Consider the following 20,788-nt stretch of genomic DNA (forward strand, 5'->3'; position numbering starts at 1 on the left):
TAAATGCGTTCTTACAAAGCAGTACTTAGAGTGAAAACAGAAACCTTGTGAATCCTTCCCTTCCACACAGTTCCAAGTTTGATGTGCATGATTCTGGGACTATTTCTCTATACCGATAACATACATATGAGCATCAACACACTTTATTAGCTAGATGTCATTACACCATTTGTATTGCTCTGCAACTTAATGTTCCTCATGTAACAATATAGCTTAGGGGTCTTTCCAAGGTAATAGATATGTATGTCTACCTTTCTGCAAATGGCAGGAGCAATAAGTTATAGAAGAAGATTAAAGAGACTTGGCTATTTCGCTACCGGGAGAAAGACTTGTAACTTAACAGTATCTCCAAATAGGAGTAGCATTGTTATGAGGTGCGAGTGAAAGCAGTTATTCTCCTCAGGAGAGTAAATGCAAGAGAAGGGCAGGAAAGACTTCACTGGCATAAGAAACCACCTTCTGACCTCCACTCCTTGAACCCCAGACATCACTCTGCACCAGCTGAACTTTAAATTCCCTGGAAATTGCCCTCCCTGAAGCTCTAACCCACCATGCAAACAGAAAATCAGGAAGTAAACACATTTTTGTTTAAGAGAAGCATCTTTCTTGTTTTTGAGTTGTTCGATGAGGTCGATAAGTCTTTCCAAGGCCCCAAATTCAGTAAGCACTTACACTCATTTCAGCAACATGTATGAGGAATTTCAGTGACATATTATTCACACTATGCAAATAAATTTCATTAGCATTTTAATTACCAGAAAAGATATTACTCATTTTGTCCAAGAATGAATAACTATCTAGAGACACTTGCCCAAGGGCCTTAGGTAGAGTCTGCTTCTAAAAACTTGGACCATGATATACCAAGTTTCACTCTCTAGAATAAATATTGGAAACTCTACTTTCTTTTCTTTTCAGATAAAGCAAACAAGTGAAATTCTGCTTTTAATTTCGAACAATAAATGCTCTATTTACACACTGTTTTTGTTGAAAATACTGATACTGTCTCCCAGAATCTGTAAACCCCAACAGCAACCTTGACAAATGAAAAAGAAGTTAATTCCTGAGCTGGCTGTATTTAGTGGCCTTAGTTACCATATTACCACTAGGAGACTCGGGAAATAATTCTGACATTCATAACCTGTGCTCAAGGGAGAGAAGGAAATGCAGAGAAAACAAGTCACTAGAATGGCATTTCTTCACAGAGAGCCTTTTATATGCTTATAGTATCAGATTAAGGCAATTCACTGATCCATTACATTTTTGCCTGTCTTTCCTACAAGTACCAGTGTCAAATCCAGTGAACAAGAGATGTCTGAAGGAATGTAGTGGTTTACTGCAACTGGGGTGTGATTCTTGAAAAACACTAAATATCATTCCTAGCTCAATTCATCAATAACTACAGCCTTCCTCTTTCCTCTTCTGTGTGAATTCTTCAACTTCTCAGTAACAACCAAATAAAATTTGACAAAATTTCTTGCAAGTCCAATGCTAGACCTTCATTAGTAGCTTCTCCTAAAGGCCCTCCCCACCACTGTCTCCAGGAAGACAGCACAGGATGCGGGGTCCTGGAGGAGAGACCCACTGCTAGTGGGACCTTTGGTAACCTCACATTTCTCAGTCTGTTTCTTCACTTAGTGTTCCCCAAAGTGGGATGTGCAGACCACTGATGGGTCAAGTTGTGAATTTAAGTGGTTGACAGATTACTATGGTTTAATTTTTGTATCCTTCCAAATTCATATGATGAAATCCTAAACCCCAAAGATGATGGTATTGAGAAGTGGGGTTTTGGGGAGGTGCTTAAAAGTCATGAGGGTAGAGCCCTCACGAGGGGATTAGTGCTCTTACAAAAGAGGCTCTACCAACCCCTTAGCCCCTTTTACTGTGTAAGGCTACGAGGAGAAACCTGCCACCCAGAAGAGGACCCTCACCCGACCTGATCTTGGACTCTTCAACTCCAGGACTAGGAAAAATAAACTTCTGTTGTTTATAAGCCTCCCAGTCTGTGGTATTTTGTTACAGCAGCCTGAATGAACTAAGAAACAGCTAAACTTATTATTTTTTTTTTAAGATTTTATTTATTTATTTGACAGAGAGATAGCGAGAGCAGGAACATAAGCAGGGGGAGTGGGAGAGGGAGAAGCAGGCTTCCCGCCGAGCAGGGAGCCCGACGCGGGGCTCGATCCCAGGACCCCGGGATCATGACCTGAGCCGAAGGCAGACGCTTAAGGACTGAGCCACCCAGGTGCCCCTAAACTTACTTTTAATATAAAAATGTATATTAGAATAATAAACAACTAGCTCACAAAACCCATGATTTTGCAGGTACTATTGGCAAGGATGAGGATATGTAAAATAGAGTCAACTTAAAGTTGATTAAAAGAAACAGTACAGGGCGCCTTGTAGGGAGTCTGCTTCTCCCTCTGACCCTCCTCCCTCTCATGCTCTCTGTCTCTCACTCTCTCTCTCTCAAATAAATAAATAAAATCTTTAAAAAAAAAAAAAAAGAAACAGTACAGGGGCACCTGGGTGGCTCACTCGGTTAAGCAGCCAGCTCTTGATTTCAGCTCGTGTCATGATCTCAGGGTCCTAGGGTTGAGCCCCGTGTCGGGGCGCCATGCTCAGCAGGGAGTCTGCATGAGGATTCCCTCTCTCCCGCTACTCTGCCCCTCCCGCTCACTTTCTCTCTCTGTCTCTCTAAAATAAATAAATAAATCTTAAAAAAAAAAAAAAAAAAAGGAAAGAAACCACCTCACAGTAAAGTGATGCAAAAATGTACCGAACTCAAAGGCGGTGTGATAGCTGCACGTGGTTTGGGAAGCTTCTGGCGCTCCCATTGTCTCTGTCCCCCTCTGCCTCGCTCATCAGTATCTTGACTGACTCCCCACACCTTCTACTGCTTTCTCTCAGCTCGATATTCCTATCGGCATTTAAATGTACCCACGTTTTTCTAATCTTTAAACAAACAAAGAGATGTTCCCACACGTCCCTTTTAAGCTACAGCTCGCTCTCTCTCCATGGACCGCCCCAGAGTTGAAACAACCAGCTACACCTGCTGGCTCGCTGCAGCTCCACGCCTCCTGCTCACTCCTCAACACACTGCAATCCAGCTTCCCTGCCCACCACTGCGAGGACACAACCCACCTGTGATAAACCCCCGACTGCTTCACTCATTAGTCACTCTATCTTTCAGGAGCACTCAACCGGGCTCACTGACCTTCCACCAAATCATCTGACGTCTGCCAGGTCATTATGGTTTTCCTCCTTCTTTCGTATGTTTTGTTTTTTTAAAAAAGTCTTCTCTATGGGTACCTTTTCCCTAAACAAGATGAATGGTGGTGGTGTTCTTCACGGTCGTGTCCCAGACTCACTACTCTTCTTACTCTACACGCTCTTTCTGGGTCATCTCATCCACTCTCCCAGCTTCAGAAATCATCATATGTCCATGATCCCCCAGTCTCTCCAGTGAGTTCCTGACCTGTTTATTCAGCCAACTTGAATATTCTGTAAGAACATCTAGTATCACATATCCAAAATGCAGCTCATCAGCTTCTCCCTATGTTTCTATTGTAAAGGTAAATAAGAGCATCCATCTAGTTGCCAAACCCAGAGACCATATTCCTTGACTTTGATCTTAAACACACTCTCCCAATCAATCTCTGTGCCTACCTCTCCAATATTATATATTGCTTCTCTACATCTTACTATACATCCATAAAGGCCACTGTCACCTCTAGCCTAATCAACTACAAAACCCTTACAACTGGTCCCATCCTCATTGTCACCTTTACAACACATTTTTTTTAAAAGATTTTATTTATTTATTTGACAGAGAGAGAGACAGCGAGAGAGGGAACACAAGCAGCAGGAGTGGAAGAGGGAGAAGCAGGCTTCCCGCAGAGCAGGGAGCCTGATGTGGGGCTCGATCCCAGGACGCTGGGATCATGACCTGAGCCGAAGGCAGACGCTTAACGACTGAGCCACCCAGGCACCCCGCCTTTGGGTTTCTACACGTACCTGAGACACTCTTTTCCCCCCCGCCCCCAAGCTCTGGTTCAGAGCTCAGCTTGCTTTAGGTTTCAGCTTAAACATCACTATGTTCTTCACTCCCCAACCTTTATTGTAATTCTTGCCTAACACCTGCCTTCCCCTTTACACAGCATGTTGCATGATGGCATTAACCACAACTGTCTTATGTCTGCATCATCATATTTTCAGGGGTTGGCATCATGCCTGGCACAGTTGTTGATACTCAGTAAATAGCTATTTAATGAAAGAATGAATAAACAACTATCCAGACACCAAGAGAAAATGAGATCTCTATTGGCCCTTACAGCAAGACTGCATAAAACAATAAAAACACTAATTTCATTTTAGTGCAGCAAACATTATTTTGTTTCTCAGCTACCTAAAGAATGCTGTGCGAATGGCTTTGAGCACTCCCAGTGTTTAGCATCAAACCCAGATGTGTACTCTCCCAAGATGCTGAACAGTTTACTGTGTGATGAGCTAGCTATTCAACAGTTACCTTGCTCACTTCCTTTAGCGCTCTTTTGCAGACCTCATACTTCGGAGAGTCCTTCGGTGTTTTCTGACAGATAGTCTGCAGTGAAGTAAAAGAAAAACAAAAATCAATCAGTTTATTTATTTAGTAAAATAAAACCAAGGCCCAGCCCCATCCTCTTGCTCATAGCAAACTTAACAATGCTGAACACAACATTATGGATGAGTATGAAGATTACATTAAAATCCAATGACAAAACTAGGAAACAGTCTTTAAATGCACAGGATCCAAGTAAATCCAGGGAATGATTAAATAAGAGAATGGACTTCAGGGGTGAAGGAACCTGGTTTCAAATCCAAGTTCTGTCCCTTACTAGCTATTTGTCTGTGGGCAAGTCACCTACCCTGTCTCTATAAGCCTCAGTTTCCTCATCTGTAAAATGGGGATAAAGCCAACTATGTCACAAGGCTATTGTCAGGATTAAATGATAATACATGTACAGTTCTTTATGAGTGCCTGTCATACAGTACGCCCTCAATGAATGATAAAACTAATTATGACCATCATCATCATTACTCAAGGTAACTATGTTTGTAGATAATACCAGTGAATAAAAAGATCAAGAAAAACAGGGGCGCCTGGGTGGTTCAGTCGTTAAGCGTCTGCCTTCTGCTCAGGTCATGATCCCAGGGTCCTGGGATCGAGCCCCGCATCGGGCTCACTGCTCGGCGGGAAGCCCGCTTCTCCCCCTCCCACTCCCCCTGCTTGTGTTCCCTCTCTCACTGTGTCTCTGTCAAATAAATAAATAAAATCTTTAAAAAAAGAAAAACAGTCTGCCAGATTTTCTCTTGATATAGTTACACCGCAATTTTTGTGATGCTAAAATTGACTTCAAAGAGGGTCAATTCAAGGTAAATGGGGATACAAATAATTTTTAAACCATATCCATTCAAGGCCAATGGAATCATTTTAATTGTTAAAAATGTTCATCTCAATTGACAAATTTAACTAGCTCTCCAAATGAAGTAAAATTGAAGAGACTATGCTTTAAGTACATTTAGATTCTGCCCAGGCGGCCAGATTCTCACATTTGGGAAACTGATTATGGCAACAGGCATCAAACAGAAGTGGAAGGTAAGCTGGGAACTGGTATCCTGAATGTAAGTGAGTACTAGGCCTACAAATCTGAAAGTCAGGTGTCAAGATTGTTGTATGTGCTCTGTGAGAAGCAGAGTGTGTACCATCTGTGGGCTTTTGTTAATGGTTCTCAAATCTTTTACTATGGCCCACTGTAAGAAATCCATTTACGTTAGCAACCAGTACATGTGTATATAAAAATGAAAAAAGGATTTAAAAAATAATAACTAATCATATTATGAACTGTTTACATATCACATTCCACACATTCTATTTTATTTCACTTTTTTAAAAAAATATTTTATTTATTTATTTGAGAGAGAGAGACACAGATAGCAACAGAGATAGTGAGGGAGCTGAGCAGGGAGGAGAGGGAGAAGCAGGCTCCCTGCTGAGCCGAAGGCAGACGCTTAACCGACTGAGCCACCCGGGCACCCTTGTGTTTCACTTTTTTAATAAACACTGCTTAGGATTCAAAAATAATTTCATGACCCACTAATGTGTACAGAAGCAGTATGAAAAATACTGGTTTACGTCCCTGAAAGCAGACATCCTGAGTCCTGAGCTGTCTTTGCACACTTCAATTTTATGTAAAATTTTATGCATACCGCATTTTCTAGAGAGAATGACTCTAGCTTTACTCAGAATCTCAAAAGGGTCTCTGACCCAAAAAAGTTTTGAGTCCACTGGCCATTCATGGCATTAACTCTCCAACATGGTACAACACAGTATGTTAGATTCTTTGAGTCCCAATGCATTCAAGCAATTTTCCCAAAATTAAACAGAGAAAATATAGAAGGCTGAGAGATCACAGCATATACAGAATCTAAAGAAATATGCCTAAAATACATTTTCAAATGAAAAAGAACCCTGAAAATTCTTAACATTGCAAGAAATGTTGTATTTAGAAAGTACCCATTTCTTATTTTAAAAATATCAAAACTTGAAATATTTCTCTAGATCAAAGTTTCATATTTTTATGGAAGTGTTAGTAATCTTATAAACTTTTTTTAAATGACTTTTTACTATGGATAAAATCTTATGGAAGAAAGTACAGTAGCTGCTCCTCAGTATCTGTGAAAAATTCACAATGTTTACATAACTCAGGACAAGCCCGTATACTATATACACGAATTTAGTGAAAAAAACACTGAGTGCCTATTATTGTCAGGCTTAACATTTACTACTTCATTCGTTTTCATGCCAATCCTTCAAGTACATACTATACTTATGCTTCAGATGAAATTAGGCAATTTGTCCGGGATCATATTGTAAGTGGGAGAACCAGCATTTGTGCCCAGATCTTACTCCAAAAGGCACAAGGCTCCAAGGACACCAAGTTTACCTATCAGAGTCCCTTCTCTCAAAGTGCTGTGGGTGTTCAGATGGGGAGGAAGATGTATCTGTTCAGGAGGGCACTGAGTAAGGCTTCATGAACGAAGGAGCATTAGAGCTAGTGCCTGAAAGACGTGCTTGTTTTAGTTGTAAAGCTGAGAAGTGACAGCCAACGACAATGTGAACAAAGATGCAGAGTAGGAGAGTCAGGGAAGAAGTGTGGATGGAACCTACAAATAAACCTTTTTTAAGCCATAATTTGGTTTTGATAACCTGGCTGCATTCTATCCTTAGACATGAGAAATGTTGATCTCAAAAAAAAAAATCAGAGTGCTGAAGTTTCAAAATTCTGCAAGTTTTCCAATATTCACAAGGAGAGAATCACAAGGGAAGCATATGAAGGTAGTAAATTGAGGTGAAGCTGGAGAGCAGCAGGGTGTTAGGAATTCTGAAACAATGACCAACCCCCTACGCCCCCAAACCAGGCAGCAGAGCCAACAAAGTGACTATGATCACATGCTTTTACTCATTGCAAAATGTCAGTGCTTTTAGAAAATCTCTGTGAATTTATAATGGAATATGGAAAATGGGATTTGTTTTGTAACCTTACTCAATCATAATTTTTTGCTGTATTTTTATCCTGTGTTTTGACATGCAAAAATCAAGTATGTTGCAACTGACATTTACATTACGATCCAGTTTTAAAGTAAAACTACAGCAAAATATTTTAACTTGATCAAAAAGATACTATTTGGCCCACTAGCCGGTTGGGAGCTGTACTGGGCCACCTGGTTCTTCTCTCGTAGTTGCTGCTGTGGTTCCAGCCCAGCTGATGAGCAGGGTCCCCCCCCCCCCCCCCGGCCCCTGCCCACCCCCACCCACCTGCCTCACTGTCCTCCCAGCTGCACTTCAGACCAGACAGTCTCTGCTCACCACCCCCAGTCATGGCCACCGTTCAAAATCAAAATCCTTGTTTTCTTCGTGAATGTTCCCTGAAACAATAAGGACGCTGGCCTTTGTGCAATAGAAAATAAGGGCAAGCTCATGCCTTCTAATGCTGAAGAGTATCTCATCCCCATGTGCAGTAGAAGCACCACAGCCTCTTGGAACCCTCCAGGGAAGGGATCTTGGTGATTAGTCTGAGGAAACTGAGGCTGAAGACATTAAGTGACCTGCCCAAGGTCACATGCCTAGTGGCTCAGCTGGAAATGGAATCCAAGCCTCTTGTCTTCAATAAGCCAATATTTTTCCCATTTCAAAAAATGTTAAGCAAGTGATATAATCTGAAATCTTCGGAGTGCCCACACAAGCCTAAGTTGAAGGTAATTTCCAAAGATATTAAACACAGTGAGACTTCCCAACTGAATAGCACCTTTTCACTTAGTTGGAGGATTTTAAAGAAGAGATATAGCACATTGATTTAAGTGAAATAAGAATAATTTTCTTAACCAGATTGATAGCAACACAGCTACCCAAAGAGGAAAGAGCCATTAGATCATGTCTTACGTCCATTAGCAGGGGCAGGCGAGTCACCCTCTGCATGGGGAGAATGAGGAAAGAGATCATGGGTAAGTTCCTACAGTCTTCATGGGACTCAATTCGTGATAGTACTTCCTTAAAAGATGGGTTGGTGGCTCTGAGAAGAAATAAAGAAAGAAGAAATTCAAAATACGTCCTCCTCAAATTAAGAAGTAAAAACATATCACAGGCATACCTCAGAGATATTGTGGGTTTGGTTCCAGACCACTACACTAAAGCAAATATTGCAGTAAAGTGAATCAAAGGAATTTTTGGTTTCCCAGTGTGTATAAAAGTCACGTTTACATCACACTGTAGTCTACTAAGTGTGCGAGAGCATTATGTCTTAAAAAAAAAAAATGATGTACATACCTTAATTAAAACACACTTCGTGGCTAAAAAATGCTAACCATCATCTGAGCTCTCTGTGAGCCATAATCACTGACCACAGATCACCGTAACAAATAAAATAATAATGAAAATGTTTGAAATACTGTGAGAATTACTAAAATGTGACAGAGACACCAAGTGAGCAAACGCTGTTGGAAAAATGGCGACAGACTAGCTCAATGCAGCGTTGCCACCAACCTTCTGTTAAAAGTGCGATAAAGTAAAGCACAATAAAACTAGGTATGCCTGTATAAAATGTTCTTTAAAATTCATATGATTTTTAATTTATAAAATGACAAAAATTACATAGACACAGATGGCTTGTCTGCCTTTTATAGTAAAAACTGAATATAAGATAGGCGTTTAAGATAATATGAGCACTAAGAAATGTATGAGCTAGAAATTTATAGAAGTGGGAAGTAAACAAATGAAGAGACAATGGTACCAGAATGGTGAACGTTATCTGTGAACGGATCAATTATTAACTAGCGTACAGACTAGATCTCCTATCTGATAATCTATATGCATTCCATTAAAAAGATAACAAATGATGTTTTAAGTCACTTCTCTAGCCCCAGATGATAATCTAAGAAAGAAATATCAGACTGGATTTATTTACTAGGAGGCTTCTGGCCTTTTTCAAAGCTTCTGAGACAGAAAACTTTCTGACCATGCCAGCCAGAATATTTCTCCCCTCCCAGTGACATAAGAACAGTGGTAATATTGCCACAACATTTTTATGGAACTTAGCAAGATGCACCCACAGATATGACCTCACATGGAAACATCCATACAACTTTTAATGAGGGCCAAGAGGGGATTCCCATAAGAATGGAGTCTCAGAAGGATGTTCCACTTGCCAAGTAACAGACCTGGTATTTGGTGAAGACAGAGTCAAACCAAGGTCTTCTGACTTTCAGTGGGTGCCCTTACCCCCAGATCTCTTTCTCTCTCACCTCACTTCACCCACGAGGAGCTCTGAGGAGTTCCTTATAACTTACAATAGGGAGGGGACAGAGGGATGGGACTGGATACTGTCATCCCATGACAGGGGGGCTGGATACTGTAATCCCATGTTGGGGAGCAGGGCAAGGGGACTGGATACTGTAACCTCAAGCTGGAGAGCAGGGGGAGCCGGAGAAGCAGGGAAGTGGAAATTGGGACCTTTTTAAAAAAATGTATTTTGAAAATTAAATGTTTTGGTTCATAAATCAGTAAATACCTAGAATAGCAAATTAAAAGAAATGACACAGAAATGTTTTATTTTCATTTTCTCAAATTGAGGAACTTTAAGTTTCCTTACTTGCTAGCTTTCAAAGGATTTTTAGTAGGTTAAAAAAAAAAAATCAAACTCCAAACCAGTTGCATATTTAAATCACTCAGGTCCTGGGACCCTCACCCCCAAAGATTCTGATTAAATAGTCTGGGATGGACCCTGGGCATCTATGGCATGTTTGCTTGTGTTCAAAGATGCTCAAGCATTTCCAGTGTGCAGCCAGTCACTGCCCTAAATGTAAATTCACAATACTTGCAACAAAACCCCTGAAAACACAACTACCATTTTCCATATGAAAGCTCAAATGATGGTATCATTAAGCTAATTAAGATAGAATTTTTATTTCTTTTCTAAAGATTTTATTTTTAAGTAATCTCTACACCCAACATGGGGCTCAAACTACAACCCTGAGATCAAGAGTCCCATGCTCTACAGACTGAGCCAGCCAGGTGCCCCTAGAACCTTTATTTTTTGAGTTACAGGAGTACCTATTCACCTTTTATAAATCCTGCAAAATAAAATAAAACAAAATGAAATTTAGCTCTAATTCAAGGCTTTGCTTTCAAACATGTAACTTGCATCTTCTATCAGTTATCTGGGGTCCCAGGGCAGGTGGGGGATTAAGAAAAGCAAGGGGTGAGATTATGCCTCCAAGAACATTTGGCAGTGTCTAGAAACATTTTTGGTTGTCACAACTGGAGTGAGGGGCATCTAGTGCACAGAGGCCAGGGATGCTCTAAAAACATGCCACAATGCATAGGACAGCACCCGCAGCAAAGACTTATCTAGACCAAAATGTCAACAGTACCAACAAACCCGGCTCTGTACTTCAAAACCTCATCTGGGGTTGGTTTCCCACCCAGCCCACACAAGCGTTTCATGAGGGTGTGGAGGGAGAAGGGGCACAGTCAGCCCTTCCCAGCGACTTGGGAGCTTCAGTGGACTGTTCCTCTCAGCACCAACCCCAATTCCTCCACAGGGGCTCACATATTGCACAGCAGCTGACCAGAGCTCCACGCTGTGGTCATAAATGCCACAACCCATGGAGGGGGTATGAGTGATAATAGCCCTCAGCCCCCAAACGGAGTTCATGGCAATTCACACTGCGCTGGAAAACAGATAGCTGCGTGAGATAAACAGGGTCCCCCAACATAAAACAAGACATTACTGAACAATCGCTGACGTTTAAGGTTAAAGCCATACACATCGCATCAAAACTCTAAGTAACCTAAATAGGACAAAGGGAAAAAGGTGAGGAGGGAAATTTAAAGCTTCATTCTTTTTTGTTACACAATTAAAGCCTTTAAGAACATTTTTCTCTATTGCTTTCCTTCAGACTTGCCCTTCTCTCCTCACTTCTAACTACCCAGAAGGGAAAAATCAGCAATTCCTATAAAAAACTTAATAGAGTTGTCACCTGAAAGGAGGAAGATTAGAAGAGTAGAATCTGGATCCTAGGACTAGTTCAACTCAAATACTCGCGTGGCCTCAGGCAAACTACTCAATGGCCAGTTAATGGCTTAGAAAAATGGGAGTTTTAGAATGATGATCACTCCTCTGTGTCTTGCAGCAATTTAAAACAACAACAAGGAAAACAGTAACAGAAACCTGTAATTTCATAATTGCTTTAGAGAGAGAGTTGTCCACAGACTAGATTTTCTATTCAAACACCCTCACCCTGAAAGCAGTCCTGGGAAACAGCCCATAAGGAGGCATTTCTAAACATGATGTAAGAGATCAATTAATTTCAATCAGTGTAACCTAATTAAAGTGCGGTTAGGCTATTCACTTAACATTCAACAACATCTCTTACAACAATTTCTGTAGTGTGCGTTGTTGGTAGACTTCGTTTGTGCAGTATTTCACATACGGGTCAAATGTGGACGCTGTGTGCTTTTCCACAATGTCACTTATATCATCTATGAAGATATTATTCTGATGTCTTGCTTCCAACTCTGTAAAGAATCTGGAAAAACAAAGAAAAGCATTCACATTTTCTTACATACACTTGAAAAAAATCAAAGATTATTCTCATGTAATGTTACTATATACAGGATTTGGAAATATCAACAGTGCACAATACCAACTCAAAGAGATACAAGACAAAACTATAAAGATTGTCTAAATTCAAATCTATCATATTAACATCTTATTACTTCGAGTGTTCAACACTGATAACACAGGGCACTTCTGTGCATTCAGGTATATTGTAGAATGTACAGATTTCACTATTTTTCCACGAATTCCCTAGATATTGGAGGGGGTGCAGTCATGTTTCCATATTTTATTGTATTGAAAAGCCTATGAGCAAAACATCTAAATAAGTACTTAAAAAACAAGTCTGAGGGGTGCCTGGGGGGCTCAGTCATTTAAGCGTCCAGTTTCGGTTCAGATCATGATCTCAGGGTCGTTAGATAGAGCCCTGTGTTTTAGAAACACAGCAAGTGATGGTCTTAAAAACAGGACTGCTTTTATAAATTATAAAAAGCGAGGAGCCTGCTTAAGATTCTTTCCCTCCCTCTCCTGCTTCCCCTCCCCCACTTGCGCGCGCGCGCGCGCGCGCGCTCTCTCTCTCTCAAAAAAAGAAAGTCTGAAATAAACCTAATTCTGAGTCCTTTTTCTGAAAATAATCATATTATTTTCAATCTAATAATATGCATGACATTTAAATGTATTCAGAAATTATTAAAATTGCATTTTAGGGTTGTGATTTGGGGTGTGTTTGTATGTATCTATCTATATGGTGTCCAGTCCAGTGAAAATTAAATTTCAGATAAATGAGTTATTTTGTAGTATAGGTAATGTGCAAAAATAGTGAATGGGACGTCTTGAGCATCCTGTATTTTATCTGGCAAACCTAGAGGGCAGCCAGTATTAACAGCACATCAAAATCAGGTATTTGAAACAGGTTTCTACCCAGAGCACTGCTGCTCAAAATGCAGTCCATAGACCAGGCATCTAAGAGCTTACTAGAAATGCAGAATCTCATCATCCACGTCTGTCCCCCCAATCCGAACCTGCATTTTATCAAGATCTTCAGATGATTCGAATACACAGTAAAAGTTGAGACAAACCTCCCCGAGAGCACACTTACTGTCCGTGTTTGGAGGGATAGGAAAATCTGCTAGAAAGAACTGTCACTGTTTGGCCAAAGCATCTTCCAAAAAAAGTGTAATGAAGGTGAAATTAACAGTAATTTCTAATGTTGACCTCTGGAACAATCATACAAGAGAAATTTAGTTTTCTTTTAAAGATTTTTCTTTATTTATCTGAGAGAGAGAGAGAGACTGCGTGCACACAAGCAGGGGGAGGGGCAGAGGGAGAAGCAGACTCCGCTGAGCAGGGAGCCTAATGCAGGGCTCAATCCCAGGACCCCGGGATCATGACCTGAGCAGAAGGCAGACGCTTAACCAACAGAGCCACCCAGGCGCCCCATGAGAAATTTAGTTTTCTTTTTTTTAAAAAAGATTTTATTTATTTATTTGACAGAGAGAGACAGCGAGAGAGGGAACACAAGCAGGGGGAGTGGGAGAGGGAGAAGCAGGCTTCCCGCCGAGCAGGGAGCCCGATGTGGGGCTCGATCCCAGGACCCTGGGATCATGACCCGAGCCGAAGACAGGCGCTTAACGACTGAGCCACCCAGGCGCCCCAGAAATTTAGTTTTCAATAACCTCTTTAACATTCATCACATCATCACTCCTAACTAGTTTACTGGGTGGACTCCAAATACAAAATTCAAGGCTGACAGTGAATGAGACAACAGAAATCTACGCAAGATGATTATAAAGCTTAACATTTTCTCACATTTGCATCTCAGTTATTTTCAAAGAATACTCTGGCACTCAGCAATAAAACAATCCAGATTTTAAGAGGTTTTGGCTTTACACATTTACATGTACTTTAAGTGCATTGTACTATATACTGTATTCGTTTGTCATCATTTACCGATTTTATTTTAAACGTTTCCATAGGACCTTAAAAGATGAAGAAACATACCTTAACTCCTAGAAGACTAAAATTGCTTATGCTCAGAGAAAGCATAGAAAAATTTTTATTTCCTTTTAAGGAGGATTTAGGGAAAATAATCAGTAGGATTCCCATCCATAGATGTAACTGGCCTAGTTATCCAAGCCTTTTGTTTAAAACAGCAAAGAAAAAACTTAAAGCACACTTGGCTGGGCTATTTGCCTTTCCTTCCAAAAGTATCAGGGTTAATATGCACAATTTTTAAACAGTAGGTTAGAAATACCAAATTATGTTCCAAACTAGCTTCATATCACTTTGTCAAGACTGAGTCTATTAACATTTAAGTACAATATCAAACACCCTCCTAAAAGTTTCAGCAATTGCAAAAACAACCTACTCCAAACCCCTATGTTTGCTAAAGGATATTTAAAAGCCATTTCTTAAAAGATATTTTCTATATAGACTGGTCGCTGTATTCAAGAAATCCATGTTATATTGGGAAGGTAAGGCTGATAAACACAGATGATACAGAAAGAACATGTATGCATACAACCACATGTTGGAACATATGTGCCTAAGGGTGCGGTGTCAGTATCTTTTTTTAAAATTATATGAACTATGTATGTTTTTAATTGGGGTAAAATACATGTAACATAAAATTTGCCATTTTAATCATTTTTAAGTGTACAATTCAACAGCATTAATTACATTCACAATATTGTAAAATTTTCACCACTATTTCCAAAATATTTTCATCACCTCCAACAGAAATGTTATATGCATCACCTAATAATGCTCCATTCCCCTCTCCCCAGCCCCTAATCACTTCTTGGTGGGGGAGGGGGGTCTGAGGGGGAGGGAGAATGAGAATCTCAAGCAGGCTCCACACCCAGTGCAGAGCCCAACATGGGGCTCAATCTCACAACCCTGAAATCACGACCTGAGCTGAAATCAAGAGTCAGATGCTTAACCAACTGAGCTACCCAGGCATCCCCTTCTGATCACTCCTAATCTACTTTCAATCTCTATGAATTTGCCTATTTTTTTTTTAAGATTTTATTTATTTATTTGCGAGAGAGAATGAGAGACAGAGAGCACGAGAGGGAGGAGGGTCAGAGGGAGAAGCAGACTCCCTGCTGAGCAGGGAGCCCGATGCGGGACTCGATCCCGGGACTCCAGGATCATGACCTGAGCCGAAGGCAGTCGCTTAACCGACTGAGCCACCCAGGCGCCCATGAATTTGCCTATTTTTAATCTCATATAGGTGGAATCAAAATATTTGTGCTTTTTGTCTGGCTTATTACACTTAGTGTAATGTTTTCTAGGTTAATCTATGCTGACACATGTAATAGAACTTTATTCCTCTTTATGGCTAAATGATATTCTATTGCATATATATATATCATATTACGCTTATCCATTCATCTGTTGATGGACACTTAGGCTGTTTCTACCCTTTGGCTATTGTGAATAAACAATACTGCTATGAACATTTGTGCACAAGCATCTGTCTGAGTCCTTGTTTTCAAGTCTTTGGTGCTATATACCTAGGGATGGAACTTTAACCTCACTGACTCTGCCAAAAATAGTATATATCAAGAAGTCACAGTATAATACCAAGAACCAGTACAGAAGAAGCTGAGTTATATGCCAAGGAGAGATGACTTCATTAAATGAAAGCTGAACAGGAAATGATCCTTTCCTTCCCAACACCCACAGATGAGTAACCCATGGGAAGCATGGAACCCATGAATACAAGACCTCTAACAGAGGCATGCAGTGAAAAGTCCAGAGGGCCAGTGACTGATAAGTGAGGAAAGGCATGAGGAGAATGGCATTAGTGGGAGCAGGGGGGCAGGGGAAACAACACAGCTATAGGCACAAATCGGGAAACTGGCATTCAGTGGGGCTGAGGTGTTGACCACAGGAGGACCAATGGCAGAGAATGAGGGTTGAAAAGCAGGTCAGGGCCAGACTGCAAAGGCTTGACTGTATGCTGAGGAGCTTGAGCTTCATCTGTGGATGATGAGAACCACTGGAGGTGATGAAGACAACCAATCATCCGATCAGAGAAAACTGGGGTAGAGAAGGGGTGGAGTACAAGTGGGGAGAGGACAGACCGCAAGCAGGCCAGCGAAATGGCTAATGTGGGCATCAAGCCTGGCAGTGGGAAATCAAAAAGAGAGGACACAGAGTAGGGTAACAATTTGAAGGAAAAGTTCACAGAAAGAAAAAAAAAACTCATCAGATGGGAAGTCAAGGAAGATGCTGGGATGTCTATTCAAGATTTCCACCTGGGCGGCAAGGAGGGGGTCACTGACTTATTCACAAAGATAGGGATTTAGGAGAAGCAAGGGGAAGCAAGAAGGAGCAGTTTAATTTTGCCTTAGACATGTCAAAAGGACAGCTAAAAATACACGTCTGTGAGAATTCAGAGCCACAGGAGTTCTAGGTAGTATGTAGTCAGGACTAGTTCACTTTTAGCTGGTTTTCATATAAATGCAAAATATTTGTTCATTATTTTAACTCCACGTGTCTTTCAGGAAAATGTTCAAAGAAAACTGAAAAAATAAGAAACCATTCATAAGGTCATTATCATGTAAATCTAAGAAATAAATGTCTCAGAGGCACATAGTCCTTACCAGTTCTTGTCTTTAACTATTATAGTCTGAAGGAATGCAAGTACATAACCAAAAACAACAGTAACTTGGCTTTTCCCAATGAAAAGGAAAATTCATTTATTACAGTAAAAGCCTTGCCAAAGTACAAGATTAAAAACAAAGCACTAATGAAATACGTGTTTATGCTACTTACTTTAATATACTATAAACCAAGCCACCCATCTTTTATTTTGACATTAGCATAATTAAGACATAATTTAAAGCTTCCTATGTTAAGGGACGCCTGGGTGGCTCAGTCGGTTAAGCGTCTGCCTTCGGCTCAGGTCATGATCCCAGGGTCCTGGGATCAAGTCCCGCATCGGGCTCCCTGCTCCACGGGGAGCCTGCTTCTCCCTCTGCCTCTGTCTCTCTGTCTCTCATGAATAAATAAATAAAATCTTTAAAAAAAAAAAAAAGCTTCCTATGTTAAATTATCTATTGGTTATTTTGGTAAATTTGCGTATTTTACTAAGTGAGCTGAGCTACAGAAAAACAAGACAGTTAAAACTGAAGAATGAGATATTATTTCAATAACCAGAGATGTTGGAGATCCAAATCAAACCTGAAGCCAAACTAAAAGCATTCTGGTTCCCCCAATGAAATTTAAATGAGTTTGTGAAGTAATTGGGCTTATTTGAAGGACAACATTTTAATGGAAATGTATTTCAGCCCTGTGAATTTTTTCAAATCCGTAGTATTACCAAGATGATCATGTCTTATAAACAATCATGTTACACAACCTTTCTCTCTTTCTTTTTGCCACTAAAATTCTAATCTCATCGCTAAAGTCTAGATTTTGAGAAACCTCTGATGGACCAGAAAAGGATTCCTGGAAACAGTGCCTCCTACCAGAAACCCAAGTGAGCCCTGTTTGACTGTTGACTCACGGGCACTGGCACCATCACGGCCATGCTTCAAATGATTGTGACCTGCCCAGGTGAGCTCCCCAGTTGTGCAGAGAATGGTCAGACCCCCAAGGACATCACGGCGGCCTCTCAGGAGTTGGGACTTCAAGATGACTTAAAGACAAGTCTATGGTAGAAAAGCTTAATCATGGCCTGTATCCTTTTCCCTCTAATACTTCCTAGAACTGTAAGAACTACATATTCTCTAGGCTTTTAGTGGCTGCTTTAGCAAGTGACGGTCTTAAAAGCAGGACTGTATTGTGGGGTAAAAACAAAGTCAACAACGAGGTAGCTGTTTTTGATATACTCGGCACATGTCCTTTGTTAGCTTCCCCTTCTCCCTTCTGTGATGGGTAGAAAAGACACAAATGTGAGCTATAAATATACCCACACCATACTAACAGCCTTCTTAATAGTCAATTGGTAATGTGACTGGCGTGTCAGATAGGAGTGTTCCTCATAGCTCTTGAGGACTGTAGGGTAAATCGACCATCTATAGGGGAGATTAAAATGTATTTAATGTAGACAACAAAGGTGATTCAATCAGTCAACCAGCAAAATCTCCTCCCACGTGTCTAGCCCAAGGTGACAGGCTTTGGTAGATGTCAAGGAGCAAACAACTGACATGCATGACTACCAAGCCCAGTGCTACGTGCTTCCCATATACACTGCCTCATTTAATTTAATCTCCAAGCCTACTTCTTGAGATGGCTATTAGACCCATTTTAGAGATGACAAAACCAAGGCTAAGCGAGCTCAAGCCAAAACTCAAAAACAACTGAGCCTCAGTGTGAACCAGAGTCATGGCTTTTCTGAGTCCAGCATCCGTGCTCAAAGCACCCCTACTGCTTCTGCCCACAGATGCCCGCTCAGCTTGCCTGTGAACAACAGCCGTCCTTCAATCTAGACATCCAGCAAAAAGACTAACAGCTGGAGCTGAGAAAGAACCGTAGTATTTTCCAAGAAGACCAGCTGTCGAATCATCTCAGCACGTAAATCACACATATCAACATAGTAAAGCCTCTCACCGTGGATTTATGCTGTGGCAAGATCCGCAGGGCAGCGGAAAAGCTGTCAGCCACCCCAGGGGCCGCCTCCAGGGGAGTCAGTCAGGAAGGCCACAGCTAGTGATGTGTTCTGGTCCTGGCTGATGCACCAGAAGCAAATGCTGGTTTACAGGTGCCCTGCGAAACTCAGTCATTCATTTTTTGCCCTCCTTGTACCCTGCTGCCCTCCACTTTGCCTACCAAACCCTGGCTCATCTCGGATTAAATTTCATCTCCTTCAAGAAGCTTTCCCTGACCCTCTGGGCTGGGTCATTTCATGTCTTTATAAACCCCTTATACTTCTCCTTTGGTTTCCCTACTATGGTCGTAACTAATTATATTATTATTGTGTTTACGTTTGTCTTTTTTAGCAAGATCTAGAGGACAGGGACCATGTCTCCTTTGTTCAAGTACCTGATCCTAACCATAGTATGACCAAAAAACCTGGCCATAGTACCTGAAACAGATTAATCAAATATCTGATGTGAATAAATCAATTTGTGTTTGAAATAGAAAATTAAAGATGAAACATGTTCAAGTAATTTTTTTTTTTTACTGGTATTTTACCAAACATGTAATACCCACAAATTGGTCAGTCTCTACTTTGCTTTACTCACTGATAAATCAAGTGAACATGTATTACTTTTTTTTACCACAGACTGGGTTCCCAGAACTATGCTAGGCACAGTGAGGGTCACCAACCGATAAAGGCATAAAAGCCTTTTACAATCCTGTCAAGTAGGGTCACCAAAATGAGACCCAGTCCAGCCCAAGTCTCTTCAGTGCCAGCCACACTCTCTGAAAAACCTACCGGCCTGGCCCCTCCCCTACCCAATTTAGGGAGGATTCCAGCTGGGCTAAGAAGCATTCAGCGCTCTAGCTGGAGAAGCCCAGAAAGTAGGGCTCTGGTTATAATCACTGCTGTCCTGTGCCCTTCCTGGAATGGCATTCTTTCAAGGTACGTTTCCTTCATTAATATCCATCTGCCGAAAGCAAACTCAAATCATTCTTGGACTTCTTCCTCACTTGAATGAGCGGTCAATCGAAATAGCTGCAGCATCCCACCAGAGAGAGTCATATTCACTTAACGCTGGAGAAATGCAACATACCAGGCAGGTTTCACATGCCTAAGTTGCTGTTATATAATAAAATATCTTCACTAAACAAAGAAATATTCCAGATAAGTGGCAGCAAACTATTTGCTGCTAGAAATACTTTCCTAACAGAGCATCAACAGAACATTCTGTACCCTACCAGAAATGAATTTATATTCTGCTGTAGATAAGTGAGATCTAGGGCTTGTTTGTTTGGGGCTTTGTGTTGGTGGTCATGTCGACACTAAAGATCAGCATCGATTTCTTTTAAGACGACTCTGGATTGGGGAAAGCAGTGCAGGACAAGAGTACGCCCACTAACCCATGGCAGGCATCGCTAACCAACCGTGGCCCTCTGCCCAGATGCACAATCTGCTCTCCAAGCAGACATTCGAGATCAATCAAAATAGATGAATAAGATGAAGTTTCCCTATGAGTCCTTCAACAGACTTGCAATGATGGAAAATGTGTTAATCTGACAAAAATGGAGGGCTGTTGCTTCTCAGTCAGACTGCCCTACATCGTGACCGGGTAAAGGTCTCACAAGGTTTCCTCCTTAGCAGACTATATATCTTGTCATGCTCTATTTTAGCTTTTCCTTCTGAAATTTTATCTCTGAATGGAGAAGGGATAAGGGTTGAAATTAAGAGTGGTTGGGAATGTGAGATTAAAAAAAAAATTCTAACCAAAAAATTTTCTGGTAGCCCTAACTCCCATTCTGATATGATACCTCCTGCTTGATCCTTAAAATCTCTAGGATGGTTTTTGTGAAGAGATTCTTATCATCCTATGAAAATCTCAAAGATCAGCCTAGGCATAGGACAGAAGAGACTGGGGTGAAAGAGAGAAACTAAGGGTTTTCTTACCCTCAATGCCACACAACACAGAGCTTGCTTGGGTTTAAATCCTGCTCCCCCGGGTACCTTCAGTTCAAGTCGCCTAGCAAATCCCAAAAAAGGA

At 41.0% G+C, this 20,788-nt stretch overlaps 1 protein-coding gene across 5 annotated transcripts in view; it reads right to left on the reverse strand.

The window, feature by feature from the left end:
• The window catches only part of ARHGEF26 (Rho guanine nucleotide exchange factor 26), a 122,491-nt gene that overhangs the window by 43,866 nt on the left and 57,837 nt on the right, over nt 1-20,788 (reverse strand). For all 5 annotated transcript variants that reach the window (XM_054504352.2, XM_064586115.1, XM_045903513.3 and 2 more), the window contains 3 exons: nt 11,971-12,123; nt 8,480-8,609; nt 4,526-4,600 (listed from right to left, as the gene is read on the reverse strand). In XM_054504352.2, coding sequence (XP_054360327.1) covers nt 4,526-4,600; nt 8,480-8,609; nt 11,971-12,123 — 358 coding nt within the window. The remainder of the gene's footprint in view (nt 1-4,525; nt 4,601-8,479; nt 8,610-11,970; nt 12,124-20,788) is intronic.

This window comes from Mirounga angustirostris, unplaced genomic scaffold, assembly GCF_029215605.1.
Source record: "Mirounga angustirostris isolate CCGP_5_RB_7025 unplaced genomic scaffold, mMirAng1.0.hap1 SCAF_1, whole genome shotgun sequence".
Classification (NCBI taxonomy): domain Eukaryota; kingdom Metazoa; phylum Chordata; class Mammalia; order Carnivora; family Phocidae; genus Mirounga; species Mirounga angustirostris.